This window comes from Notechis scutatus, chromosome 1 (genome assembly GCF_049901735.1).
Source record: "Notechis scutatus isolate UNSWTSFEM ecotype Mainland chromosome 1, rNotScu1.2, whole genome shotgun sequence".
In the NCBI taxonomy this organism is placed as follows: Eukaryota; Metazoa; Chordata; class Lepidosauria; order Squamata; family Elapidae; genus Notechis; species Notechis scutatus.
The window spans coordinates 169234930-169249688 of NC_142009.1; the positions used below are offsets into that span (position 1 = coordinate 169234930).

Below are 14759 nucleotides of genomic sequence, written 5' to 3' on the forward strand. Positions count from 1 at the left end.
TTCATGATAGTGAGATCGTTTCCCAAATTAATTATTTTTATTTTTGAAATTTACCAGTAGCTGCTGCATTTCCCACCCTCGGCTTATACTCGAGTCAATAAGTTTTCCCAGTTTTTTGTGTAAAATTAGGTGCCTCGGCTTATATTCGGGTCGACTTATACTCGAGTATATACGGTATATGAACAGAGGACTCAACACAGAAACATACTTCGATTTATATGCTTATGGCAGCCTTCCCAAACTAGTCACCTCCATAAACACTGAGTTGCAATTCCTACCCTTCTGGTGTGTTCACTGACCATGTTGTTTTCTAACATATCTGGGAAAGAGGTTGATTAATTTCAATCTAGCAGTTGATTAGAGCTGATCAGCAAACTGGCACTCATGTTATACAGTTTAGCAGATACTAAATTGAGAATAACATACAAATCATTAGAACAAATCCCCAACTTGGTTTTTCTTTTGTTAACCTAGAATTTGGATGTTCTGACCAGTCATGACGAGTGCTGAGGAATTATGACTAAAGTTATATTTAGATCTATATGTGCAAAGAACATTTTTATCTGCACCCAATTTCTATGGCCAGATTTTATTTCTACTGCTATTCTTATTGGGCAAAAGGAGAGATAATGGGAAGAGGAATGCAGCTCTCATTATTTAGGATATATCTTATTTGCATGTATAAAAATATTAAATTCTGATTTTAACATAAGGCAAAATTGAACTGCCTTTTTCCCAAGCCTCCATCATCCAGAGATCTCATGGTTTAAATGATGGAAGCCAATTTGCTTTTGCACCCTTGGTTTCTTAGCGCTTACTACATCCTGACACCCTACTTCCCAGTTTTTCTGGGATCTGATATAGATGTAGATGTTGAGAACCTTAAAAAACAAAAAGTGATATAATGTACTTGGACTTCAGTAAACATTTGATAAAGTGGACCACAACCTACTACTTGATAAGATAGAAAAATGTGAGATAGACAGCATCATCACTAGATAGATTTGTTAACTGGCTGACCAACCATAATCAATGTGTAGTTCTTAATGAAACTGCATCTACAAGAAGAGAAGCATGCAGGGGATGCCCCAAGGCTCTGTCTTGGGCCCAATATTCTTTAATATCTTTATCAATGATTTAGACAAGGAGATAGAAGAGGAACTCATCAAATTTGTAGATGATTGCAAATTGGCAGGAATAGCCAACAATCCAGAAGATAAGCTCAAGATACAGAAGACCCTGTCAGACTTGAATACTGGGCCCTATCTAACAAAATGAAAGTCAATGGTGAGAAAAGTAACATTTTACATTTAGGCAGGAAAAAACCAAATGCACAGCTATAGAATGGCATCTATGGCATCTGGCCCAATAGTAGGAACTGTAAGAGGGATCTTGGAGTCCTAGTGAACAGTCACTTAAATATGAGCTAGGAGTAAGCAACAGCAGCCATAAAAGCCAATGCAATCCTACGTTGCATTAACAGAGGGACAGAATTCAGGAATGGCCCACTCCTATTCATATCATAGCAAATGATCAACAATATCACAGTTCATAAATGTTTTCGTCTCATAATAATAGTGATAAAATACCATCTTTAACACACCCCATGTCCCAGTGCTGCTATATAGCTCCTTTCTTCCACCACCTCTCTCTCATAGGTCCATGTGGCAGACTCTTATTTATGTGGTCTGACTTGTGTGAAAAGTAAAGCAAGTTAATTTAGAATTAACCAAGTCCCTTATATAGATGATCCTGCATCCATCCTCTTTGCTGTCCCTCTGCATCTATCTGCCATTCTATACATGAAAACAATCATATTTCCAAATGTTTTCTATAATGATATTTCTTACTTTGATCTGGTATGAAAAACTGTTGGATCAGAGCTGGACAACTGATGATCTCCAACCTAAATGGAGCCTTCCTGGCATATACTGTGAGCCAATTATGAGCTCCCCAGTTCTGTATTTCAAAGCAAGTAACAACAATAATTAGAGTGTTGTTAATGCTGCAGGCAACCTTTTCTTTTTCCTATGTGTTACCAAATCAAGAAGCAAGGCTATACGAGCAAAGGAGGAAGAGGTTGGGTCTGGGGAATCTCAGTCGAAAGCCACACCAGCTATCAAATCCCCTCCCTCCCCAGTCTTCCAGCCCATCACAGTGCTGCTGTGACATTAAGGAGGATAAGTACCATACAAGAGGAATCAAGAAACTATTCACAACTGTTTTAAGTGTTAAAAAACACTTATCATTCAATTGCCTATCAACATTGCTATTATGTGCAGTTCTGTCTATTCTTTTCCCTAATACATTTCAAACCACACAAGGGCAAGTCTTGCTTCACCTCTTGGGCCATGGAATTGACACCAAGACTCAGAGTGAACTAATTTAACCTAAGCTTCTGGAAATATGAAAGGAGCTTCTGGCCTTGAAAAATGTCATTCTGTTCTTTGTACATCACACAGTTCTCACATCACACAGCGCTTCCTAAATGCCAGAATGTTAATATGCACATAAAGGTTTGAGTCTGCAAAAAATAAATCTGTGTATGTGTGTATGTGCATGTGTCGATCTACATTTCCCTCCCTGCAGATTAAACTCTGACAGGTGCTTTGCATGTCCAGAGACAGTGCAAGTGGGTACAGGAAATGGATGGCACGTGAGGATTCTTGGACTGCCCTTCTCTGCCTTGTACTCTAAGTCCAAGTAGTGACCATACTTGATATGGGCCATGGAATTTTGTCAGAAAGTTGACACTGCCAAATGTTCTTTCTTTGCTGGTCCCCTTCTCTCAATCATCTTTGGCAACCTAAAGCCTGTCTCCGTTTCTGATATATTGTCTCAGTGCTGGCTGGGTGATGCTATCAATTGCTCTGTGCCTGGGAGATTTATCCACTACCCTGAAGCTTCTTTGTCAGATTCCTTAAGAAAGGTAAGAGCCATGATGGAGATGGAGATCACTGGAGATGTTTAGGGGAGCTCCATCACTTCTTGGCAGGTGTTGGTTGCATGGTAATCCCTTTTAATTTCTTCCCCTTCTTCTGCCCTAAAATCCAACACTGCTTTCTGGAGAAAGAAAAGGATACAACTGTCCCCAACTGCTATACACTCTCATTTATTTTGTTTCCTTTCCTCTTCCTAAAAACCCAATTCACATCCCCTTGCCTTGGGTGCAGTTTTAATCCTGACAGCAGCCAGAGGATTAAAAATATGCTAGCCTTCAATTTCTCCCTGCTTCCCCCCCCCCCCCATCACCACCACCTCTCTCTTTCTCTCTCAGGATGGTGAGCTACTTTATTTTCTGGAAAAAAATATTATCTTTCTTTTCAAACTCTCTTACAAGCCTATTTAGCCTGACACTCTGTCTTCTTTCTTAGCTTCCTGGACAGATGGGCCTTAGCTGACCTGTTGATAGCACCATTAACTTTGGATCTCATTCACCTTACCAAAGGATTTGACAGTCTTCTTCATCTTCTCATCTTCCCCTTTTCTGTACCCTCTAGCATCAAATCAAGCTGCAGCAGACTTGACAAATTTATTTGGCACACCATAATTATTTCAACCTGAGCCATGGAGTTTCTGCAGGAAACCAGTCTTGGAATACTAAGGATACAGTATCAATTTCTATTAGGACCTGGTACACACTTGGTACTTGCCCAAGAGAAAATTTCCTGCACAATATTTGGAATATAAAAACTGCATTGGCATAAAATTAATGTTTGAAGCAATTTTCACACTTTAGCCTTCATTATTCATAGAGAATCTAACTTTTTTGAGTTTATTTGCTGATTTATTTATTCATTAGATAGATTTATATTGAGTCTTTCCAACTCACTCAGAAAATTGAAGGTAATTTAAATAATTTAAAATTGGTAACATCTAGCAAAAATTAAACGTTGAAAGCATCTAAGCAAAAATTAAATGTTGAAAGCATCTAAAGCAATGGAACCAGAAATTAAAAAAATACATAAAAGTAATTTTAAATACTAGCATAATGTCAACTGCTTATTATAATTTTATCAAGACATAAGATAAACAGATTGAGAAAATATATGTAGAGTGAGCGTACAATGCCAGTTTTATCACAGCAACCCTCTTCCCGCAAGCATTGCTTTAACCCTTTACATAGTGCAAGGAATGATCCAGAGGGGACATGCTTAGAAATCCTCCCTGCTGTTCATAATCCCAGCATGGCAGGTTGAGGGAGGACAGGAAGCAATCCTAGTTATATTCAACCAAATAAAGAAAGATTCCACTTTTCCCTGGTCAAGGCCATCGAGTGTGGCATCACAGGGATACCCATGAGGACATGATCCCTGCCTTTCCATGCCACACTTCATGAGAACCTATAGGAGGCTTAAATTTCTGGATTAATGTTAAGGACTGTATTGCTTTAAAAACCATTTACATAACTGATGCTCTGAGCAAATAAGTTTGTACTAAGCTAAATCAATAGAATGATCCAATAGAATGGGATCAATTGATACAAACGTCTGTTCAAAAATAGCTCATCTATCTCAGCAACATCTCAATTTGTTGTGAATGTCATATTTACCAAATTCAAATTCAGCGAATTTATTGCTTTCTCTCTTTTTTCCCCCCTGAACACAATTTCTAATTGTTCTCCATATGTGTGACCACTGCACATACATGAAATATTTTTCTGAATCCTGCTGGAAAGTTGGCTCAGGTTCAGCAAAAAGCATTTGGGCATTATTAAGTATAAGGAAGCCAGAGCAACGCAGAGAGACTTAGGTTCCAAAGGGTGGAAATTAAAGGAATTCTGTTCAACCAGCTTCCCCTCCAAGCCTCCCAGGTTCTCAAAAGTCCCCCAACTGAAGGATCACATTAAATCCAAGGAACACAAAGAAACTGGAACACCAATGGACCATAAGCAGCCTTGAGGAACATGAACTGAACAAGTAGTTCAAATGTCCTCAACTACTCTCTAGGCTCTTTTTTTTTTTTTTTGGGGGGACTAGCAGCTCAACTGGAAGATAAAAGCCTGCTGTGGCTTCCTTTTCTTGTACTGGCTGCAAGACCAGTTCTGTGGGCAGGCCTGGCGCTTTTCAGAAATAGGAAAGGGTAGCCTGCCTCTCTTGGAGAAATAGGTGAAACCTTGGCACCATTCCCTTCAGACAACTCACAAAAGACCTCCCTCTTACCTGAAAGCAACAGTTTAAATGGGCTTCTTTGTCATTTCCCTGACAATAACAGAGAAGAGATACACACAGGGTGGGAATAGATAAGCATCCATTTCTCCTGGGGGCAGCAACTGCTTTAGTGAGGGTTTCAAGGGGGAAAAGAGGGGGGAGGATTTTTCCCCTTTGACCTAAGGTAGCTCACTGTTCTGCAGCACAGTACTGAGGATTAATTTAGAAGTGTCTCCAAAGAAAAAGCAAAGATCAGTGGCGGCTTCCTGTCGGTCGTCCCCCCCCCCATCCCTGTAGTTACAGCTTTATTAGACCCAGCTGTGCTCCGCACTGATATCCCTCTGGCACACTTGCCCAGAGCACAAAAGAAGGGGCTTACTTCTCTCCCTCCCCTGCCCCAAATCCCCATTGAGCACAGGCTATGCATTCAGAGGTGGGAAGATCAGGGAGGGTCAATGCAGCTGTATTTAAAGGCAGGCCAAGTACAGACTCAGAGCACCCCATGCATCGCTGCCAGCCAGCACAGCGGCTGCAGTTCCCTTATCCCTGACAAACCAGATTGCTCCTTATTATTTATGGTTTGGATTTATTCTCTAGGACATCATGATCCTCTCTCAGGATTTGTGCCCTTTCATTTTTCAGGCTTCAATAATTCCTGAAGTGCAGCTTCATGTGGCTTTGTGATTGTTAACCCAGCATGTGGATGAGGCTCAGGCCATTAATGCTCAATGAATCTTATGTAGCAAAACATAGTCTGCAAGACTATTTTCTCCTTCATTGGCAGTCAGAAAGCACACTGCAGACTCTCCCTCCACGCTCACCAGAGTGTGTTTTCCAAAAACATATTTGGTATCACACCAAATTTGCACTCTTCAAGCTCCATTTGGGACTTGATGGATCTCACAACATTCTTTGTTTTATTTTTGCGTCTTATCTGGCCTGCAATTTTCCTTAGGATTGCTGTGGCTGTACTTGGATGGACTCAGCTGGTCCTTCCTTGTCTTCATTCCAATGGATGTTCAAGCATAGGGTTCATGGCCCTGATCTCCTCAGAACATTTCCCCCTCCCTCAATTCAGCCACTACTGCAACTACAGTCACACACTATTGGGAATAATGGATGGATAACAGTCTTTTTCTCTTTCCAATTCATAAAATCTTTCAAAGGCAATAGAAGAAGGGCAATCAGATTACTGGAACATTTCAAGATTTGCCCACTACCTCAACAAGAGAAAAGAAAAATGACTTGGGAAGAGGACTTCATCGTTTGCAGCTTTTGATGTAAGCTGCATGAAATGCCAAAGATGCTTTACAGATCTGAGTTCTTCCATTTCACTATCAAGATAAGTTTTTGAAATCTAGAATTATTTAAGGAAATGAGGAGAAGCACTTACTTTGTGGTTTTTGCCATGCCGGTACATCATCCAGTCTTCTCCATTTGTGCTGACCTCCAGTTTGTATGAGCGAACATAGTATCCATTTTGTGTTTCTCTGGAAATGGCGCCCTGAGTAGCAATGGCTGTGAGCACAGTCAGAAAGCGAAGATCCACCTATTATAAGAACAGGGGATGATGATAGAGGAAAATTAGCAACTAAAGACTTGTTCCCTAAAACATTTGAAGTTCATTACCTGAAACATTTGAAGTTCTTTCAGATATAATATTCTTCTGATACTTTAATGAAACTGAATGAAAATGCAGACCAAGGTGGGAGAGAACTAGTAAGTTAGTGTCATAAAAATGCAATGAGCCCATCATTCTACTGTGGGATGTCTTCCGGTTGAACCCCACAAAGAAATATCAACAACATACACAAGAAGCCTATGGTGCTAAAGGAATGCTGGGCTGCAGTTGCTTCAGGAGCATGTGTCTGACAATCAGGATTAGTGCTCAGCTAATATAAATTATCATAACAATAACTCAATATTAATAGATCCCTCTGATGCAGCTTCAGCAATTGCCACTGGCCATGTCTGGGTTCCTATTCTATCTAAATGCTGTCCCAGTATAAGAAGTTAATAGGATCAATTTTCAGCTGAGTTAACATTTTAGATGGAGCAACATGTGAGCCATAGAAGGAAATGTTTTCAGTCTGTGGTTTTGTTACAGCTTCCAAAATTGAACAAGATTAGCACATTTTGGAATTGCCTCCCTTGCTCATCTCTTTCTTGTTGGATTGGACTGTAAACATTTCTAGGATAAAATCTCACCAGGATTTTCACAAAATGTTTGGCATAACTGTGTCACAGCCTTGGTTGCAAGCAATAATAATAATAATGTACTGCAGCATCTGAGTGAAAATGTTTTTGAGCATAAGCAGGCTGAACGTTCCCTTAGCAGCATATCATTAGACTTACAGAGTAGAACCTCCCAATGTTTTGCTATGTCAGTTGCAGATTTCAGTAGTGAGAAAGGAATTTTTCTCGTTTGGGAAGGATATGCTGAGCTTGGTAAAGGATTTTAAATCTTTGATTCTGCTGTTACTGAAGTCAAATAAATCTAAACTTAAACTACAGGCTATTTATCAACTGCATCATCTGTAGAGGCCAATTTATATTGGGGTGGGATGCTTTTCACTCATAAGATGTAGTTATTATGTTCACTTCATGTTTTTCAGAGATGTTCAATGGATCTGATTCATACAAAATCAATATGCCAGCCCAGCAACTTAGAATTGGGCATCTATAGCAAGTGAGGACTTCTCTCCCCCACCCCATAATGGAAAGTGCCATCTAGTACTTCCCACTGCAATCACCAACTTTGCCACCATCTGTTGGTTAGATGTAGGCCCTGTTAAAGCATTGTTTTCACACACTCTTACTGAAGTTTCCATTTGTTGAACATTGCAGTCCCCCAGAAGAATAATATTATTCTAGTTATACCGGTTCAACACACATGAGAAAGTCTCCCTCTTTTAGATCACTGCCGAATCAACAAGGCTATAAGTGGTAGCGTGCGTTCTCCCGCTCTCTCCCTCTCCCTCTCTGGCCTCTGGAAAGCCCATTAAAGTTCAGGGGGCACCAGGTCAAGCCAAGAACTTCTGCAGGAATGTTAACAGCCCCAACAATTCATGAAGGCAGAGTCACACACCCTTTCCCAAGCAACATTTCAAGCCTTTTTCACAGCTCTCAGTTTGCAGTAAGATCAACAAAGACCCTCCAAGGCTCATGTTCTAAGGTTGATTTAGCAGCAGGATAACCTATTTGGTTCAAGGATAAATACACACATGAGCTGTGGGGAAGGGAAAGAACATAAAAGTCTAGGAGACAGTCCTAGCCATGATATATATGTATCTAAGCAAATGGATAAATAAAATCCAAACCTTTTAAAGAAAATAATGCCAGCTGCATTTTTGGATTTTTTTTACAAATTTGACTGGTAATTGGCAGGAAGTTACCAGGAACTGGCAACTCTTTTTTCCCCCAAAGAATCTGGTAACTGGAAGCCTGATATTATAGCTTCCCAGTCTTTCTAAATGGCATAGGTGTCATTACTGTAGGCTATTGTGAAAGAAACAGAACATACCTGCAGGAACTCTTTGTTGCTATCCACATTAGGAGTCCACCCATTATCATCACTATTGAGTCGGCTCTGTTGCGGAGTCCACCTGCCATCAGAGTATGTAGAGGAGGCTGTGATTTGCTCATTGGAGATCCGTCCAGATTCCATTCCCAGTGGACTGTTGCACTGGAAGTCTAGAATAGGTAGAATACAAAACTGAAGACAACTCTTCTACAGAACTGTGTGTTCTCTCCTAAATGAATCATTGGCACCAACTGCCTCTCAACATCCTATCAAATTGTTTATGGCTGCTGAAGTACAGAATTACCGCTACAGATCTGTAAATTAAATATAAGCATTCAGAAGAAAGAATACAGGGCCCAATGAAATCCATTTTCAATTGTGGTGCAACTACTGCAGAGAGAAAACTATAGAATTTTGCATGAAAAGCTGGGAATTTTGCACTTTGCAAGTGGAATAAATATTGTGAAAGTCTTTATATGTCCTACATTTGTATATTAAACAGTCCCATTCAAGTAAAAATTGATTTACCCCACAACTGAAAAACCAGTAGGTCAGGGATGGGGAACCTTTTATGGCTCACTCAGGAATTCTGGGAGTTGAAGTCAATAAGTGATAGAAGAGCCAAGTTTCCCTACCCCTGAGTTAGCTTGTTCAGGCACAGCAGGAATCCTGCCAGACTGTGCTCCCACTTGGTTTAGAGAAACAACGCACTGGCCTGTCCAGGGAAAGGAGTGAGTTCTGAGAATAGCCCTCCTTTAAGTATGCAAGTCCCTCCCAATTTGTGATCACTATCATATTTATTCATGATGTCTGGGGATTGCAACCACAGTTTGAGAACCTACGTTATTAGATTGCAGGGCAGCCAGATAGTCTCCTTGCTTTCTAATTCCAAGCAAATGCTGATTGAGGCCTTAATTTTCCTAATAGGACTGGCCTAGCTGTAGCTAGTGGCAATGTTCATGATTATTATAGAAAACACAGAAGCCTTGCTTTTAAGAGAACCAGAAGCTCCACATTGTGTTTTCCATTTTATAAATATGTCACAGGAGTAATAGAATATCACACATATGAAAAAGAGCTGAGATCTTACAAAGACAAAGAAACAATTGGTAACATTGTAAGCATTCAAATTTCTGAATTCTAAACATAGCTTCAAGTGTCTCTCTGTACAAAACAGTTAAACCTAAGTCTAAACCTCCTGATTTTGAAAATAAAATATTGAGATTTTATGTTGGGTTTAGAATTTCTACAGCACTTTCAAATACTGGCACTGAAGCTTGGATCTTAGCTTCAATATTTCACCATTTGGGGTGGAAAGACAAAATGTCATATAAAACCAAACTTAATGGGTGTGACGAAATTCAAATTCCAAATCTCAGCTAACAATTTTAAAATTGTTGAAATGTTACTTCTCCCCTCTAAATGTAAGGATCAGAAAAGATAACCCAAAATAGATATATTCTAACTTCGTGATGGCGAACCTATGGCACACGTGCCAGAAGTGGCACACAGAGCCATTTCTGCCAACATGCAAGAGGTCACCTGGGACAGCCCCACTGTGCATGTGCGCCCACCAGCCATCTGATTGTCGAGTGTCTGCTACGCATGTGTGTGGGAGGTGTGCGTGCAGGGGGGGCGCACATACGCAGGAGAGCGGGGGGGGCACGCATGCATTGCATTATGGGTGGAGGCATGTGTGTATGCATGCGCACGTGCGCACACACACACACTTTTGGCACGCGACAAGGAAAAGGTTAGCCACCACGGTTCTTACTACACTGTAGGTCTAGAACAGTGCTTGAAATTACTCAGACTGAACCAACTTACTCTCTGGCTCCTCCTGCTGGACCAAATAATAGCGAGCAGAAAAGCCATCTTTAGCTACAGCCAAATCTGTGTGGAATGTGAGGGATAAGATGCCAGTAGTTGAGTGGATCTCTGAAAGAGTTTTTGTACCACAGTACCTGCCAATCAAGGGCCCAACTGCAAAAGAGATAAAAAAAATGCTATTTACCATCTCATAGGCATGTTCTCTCTTTGGTTGGAAAAGATGATGAGATAGACAGTTGAAGGAATAAATATGCCAACCAGATAAAATGAAACATTATATATGTTTTTTAAAATAACATACTTAATATGAATTATGCCCCAAATTTGCAAAAGCTTTTCTCTATAGGCAAGTATTAAAATAAATAAACCTCTGGATTTCATGCAAGTTGCCTAAAATGCCTATCTTCAACATTGGTTCACAAAACTTAATAGGACAGCTTTTAACATTTCAAACAGTATCCTAATCAATGACTGCTTTAAGATAAATAACTATAGAACTTACCTGGAAGTAAAGCCTACTGATCAGAATTTGAAATCTGAGAAGAAAAGGCATATGACTACACAGTAACATATCTATTGTATATCTGTTCAGTCCCCCACACCCACATCCTAACAGATATTCACAAAAAACAAACAGGAATTTATGTAGTTGTGAAAAGACTAATTTAGAGCTATATATATATATTTAACACATGCATTGTTTCCCTGACATGTAAATCACAAATGATATGCTAATGGAGAATATTTTTCAGCCCCTTTTCCACAAAAATTGTTGTGATACTATATGCAGAACTTTGCTGAAAGCAACCAAGTATAAGATTTTTTTAAACATTATTTTCCTTTTTTTCTAACTAGAAGTTCAGGATTCTTCAGGAGTTCAAAGATTCTTCAGGAGTTCAAAAAAGAGATTTAATTTCCATTCAGAGTTAATTCCTTTCTAAGAACAAAGCAACAATAAATGAGATTGCACAAAGCAATGACAATGTTAGCAATTTATGACTGTCACAGAATTCTTCAGTCTCAAAGTGAATTGTTCACTTGACGCTGGCCAGAGAAGTAAACCCCAGCAGTGCATCCTTTAGTTCTTACCTTGAGGAATACCATCCCAGATGTCCAGCCAATCATATTTACAATCTCCCTCCCCGACTTGCAGAGGGTCATGCTCTAGGTCAAATGTTAAAAACTGAAGAACAATCTCCATTTTCGGCTTGGCCATGATTGTGAAGGCGCAGTCCAAATTGTGTGGATACTTATCAGGGAAGCCTGGGGATTCGATGGTGCCATTTGAACTGGTGAAGTTTCTAGAACAATCTTCAGAGCCTACAGAAAGAGACAAGAATTAACCTCATCATCAGCCACTTCCCTTACCATATCCAGGCTGTATGTTATTCATAAGCATTCTTTTTAAGCACTTAATTCCCTCATGCAGAAAATTGCTCTCGCCTTGCAAAAGTATTAATTATTAATATCACTGTCCCCATTTCATTTTCCATTCAAGTGGCAATTCTCAGGAAACAACACCTGCAGACTACTAGCTTAAGCTTTGAAAAACAGCACATCTTCAACAATGACTAAATTAAGACTGCTTGAGAAAGGAAGGACATGTGTGAAGGGCTCTGGTGAAAAGAGAAACAGAGCTGCCTTTCTCTCTTCATCCACGGTAATCATCAAAACTGAAATGCCAGTTATTTCTATCCTCAAGGAATGCCTTTCTAACTGCCAGCCGTGGGGACAATATTACCATTTATTTAGGGATGACCCCAACACTGGCCCTCATTGTGCCTCAGCAGCTAAGTGCCTTCTATTTTTTGCAAAGCCTAGGTGCCTTAGGGAGAAGGAGACTGCATTCTCTTCAGGCCATGATTGCATTAAGGCCATTGCTCTGGAGAGAACAGACAATCAACAATTGAATTCTCAGGGCTACACGTCACTAAGAAGAGGGAAGTGGGCAGAGAATGTTACAAGCCTCTCTGATTCCACAACTATAGCAGAAGGTTACCTTTCACCACTCTTGCACCCTTGGCTTTTCTAAGGAAAAGTTAACACAATTCCCATGAATCATGACCATTCTAACAATTTGCACAGACTTCTAGTTCTCTTAAAGAAACTGGGTTGGGCTTAAACCCACAGGAACAAAGAAGCCTATGGAAATCTATTTAAATCAAACATTATGCAAAACAAGTGAGAATTAACTGGATAGCTAGACAATATAAATTTAAATCCAACAGCCCCGATTCAGGCATCTGAAAACAAATAATCAAATCTGTTAACATTACTGACCAACAAAGTTTGAGAGTGTGTTTTGAACATTATACTTATGTATTATATTGGGGAGGAGAGGGTGAGTCAATTTTAAAGGGTTGTACTCTCTAAATTATTAAACACATACAGAACTTTCAGGGATATGTTAACATTTTCCCCACTACTGACCAATATTCTCATCACCAGGGGTGGGATTTTCGCACCTATATTCTAGAACTGGTTGTTAACATTATAAGCAGCTCGGAGAACCGATTGTTAGAAGAAATTACTGGCCTAATCCTGTAAGGAAGGCAGGAAGGGAACATTCTGGTGTTGCTTACAGAAACTGCCTCTCCATTAACCCTTATTACATTCTTGGCAGGACTAGACTTCCTGTCTCTGGAACCTCTCTGGAGTTTTTTTCCCTCCCTTGCTGGTACTTTGCTTGTGTGGAGTGACCATTCAAAGTTACAATAGCACTGAAAAAAGTGACTTATGACCATTTTTCACACTTAGGACTGTTGCAGCATCTCCATATTCATGAGAGGCCAGGCGAGGAGATGCGTGCCTCAATGTGAGTGATACTGAGTTGGCCAAACCCAGCCAATAACATGACCACCAAGCCATGTCCACCCAGCCACATGACCACCAAGCCATGCCCTCCACCTAAGCCATGCCCACAGAATTGGTTGTAAAAAATTTGAATCCCACCCGTACTCATCACCGAATGACATTATGATTCTAATAATTACTTTTTTATATCAGAGTCTACAAAGATAAAAGATAATAAAAACTAGAGAAGATTAAAAGACAATGTTATCTGAAAATTCCAGTCTGGTTATTGACTATTGAAGCATTTTCCTATCCTATAATATACAAGAAGGAACAAACAGTTAGATATGGTGAAATATTGAATGAAAAGGGTGAACTTAAATCTATGCAAAAACTAGAGGAACAAGGTATAAAGATGAATTGGTTTTCATATGTGCAAATACATTCAAGGTATGATGAAGATCTCAAAACAGAAGGATTTTATGATAAATTGACTAACTTAGATAAGATTTTGACAGATACTGATGAAAAGTTGATTAAAAAATTGTATGGTTATTTATTGGAAATTAAACTACAGGAAGAACAAGTTAAAGAAATTATGATTGCTTGGGGGAAGAATTTTGGAAATGGGATTTAGAGAAATGGCAAAAATTGTGGTCTCAAAATTATAAGATGACAATGTCAACAGCATATAAAGAAAATTAGTATAAGATGTTTTACAGGTGGCATTTTCCCCCAACAAGAATCGCAAGAATGTTCAAAAATAAATGCAAAAAATGTTGAAAATGTCATCAGATACCTGGCTCATATTACCATATGTGGTGGACTCGTGAGGACGCTAGAAAATACTGGACTAAAATCCGCATGTGGTTGGAAAAAATGACAAAGAAACATATAGACTTGAAACCAGAGATATTTTTATTGGGAATTTTACCTGATACATACAGTAAAGATTTAAAATATTTGATTGTAAATGTATTAACAGTGGCTAGAATTGTATTTGCTAAAAATTGGAAAAATGAGAAAATACCATCACAGGAGGAAATTATTAAGAAAATATTGGAATGTGCTGAAATGAGTAGATTGACATTTGAAATTAGAGAACAAGAAGATAAACAATTTTATAAAATTTGGGACCTTTTCTATCAATGGTTAGATAATAAAATATAATAATAGAATATTTAGAATTTTAGAAAATAATGAATATATAAAGATGTATTTCTTTTTTGTTATCATATCTATAAAATGTTTTTAGGATAGATTTGGGAGGATTATATGAATTGTTATAAAATAAACTAAGTAAATCATAGTTATCTCGCAAAGTATGAATGAACAAAATTATAGTCAAATGACTGATTAATAGTGATACTAGGGTATTCAATTTTTGATTGATAATATGAGTTATTATGCAATGTAATTGTAATTGAGACTATGAAATTGACGCACAAAAAATTTGTAAACCA

At 39.0% G+C, this 14759-nt stretch overlaps 1 protein-coding gene across 5 annotated transcripts in view; it reads right to left on the bottom strand.

The window, feature by feature from the left end:
- Nucleotides 1–14759, bottom strand: part of NRP2 (neuropilin 2) — a 251186-nt gene that overhangs the window by 128048 nt on the left and 108379 nt on the right. For all 5 annotated transcript variants that reach the window (XM_087949492.1, XM_026673205.2, XM_087949493.1 and 2 more), the window contains exons 4-7: nucleotides 11593–11823; nucleotides 10501–10656; nucleotides 8674–8843; nucleotides 6544–6699 (exon numbers count right to left, since the gene is read on the bottom strand). In XM_087949492.1, the coding sequence (XP_087805618.1) occupies nucleotides 6544–6699; nucleotides 8674–8843; nucleotides 10501–10656; nucleotides 11593–11823 (713 nt within the window). The remainder of the gene's footprint in view (nucleotides 1–6543; nucleotides 6700–8673; nucleotides 8844–10500; nucleotides 10657–11592; nucleotides 11824–14759) is intronic.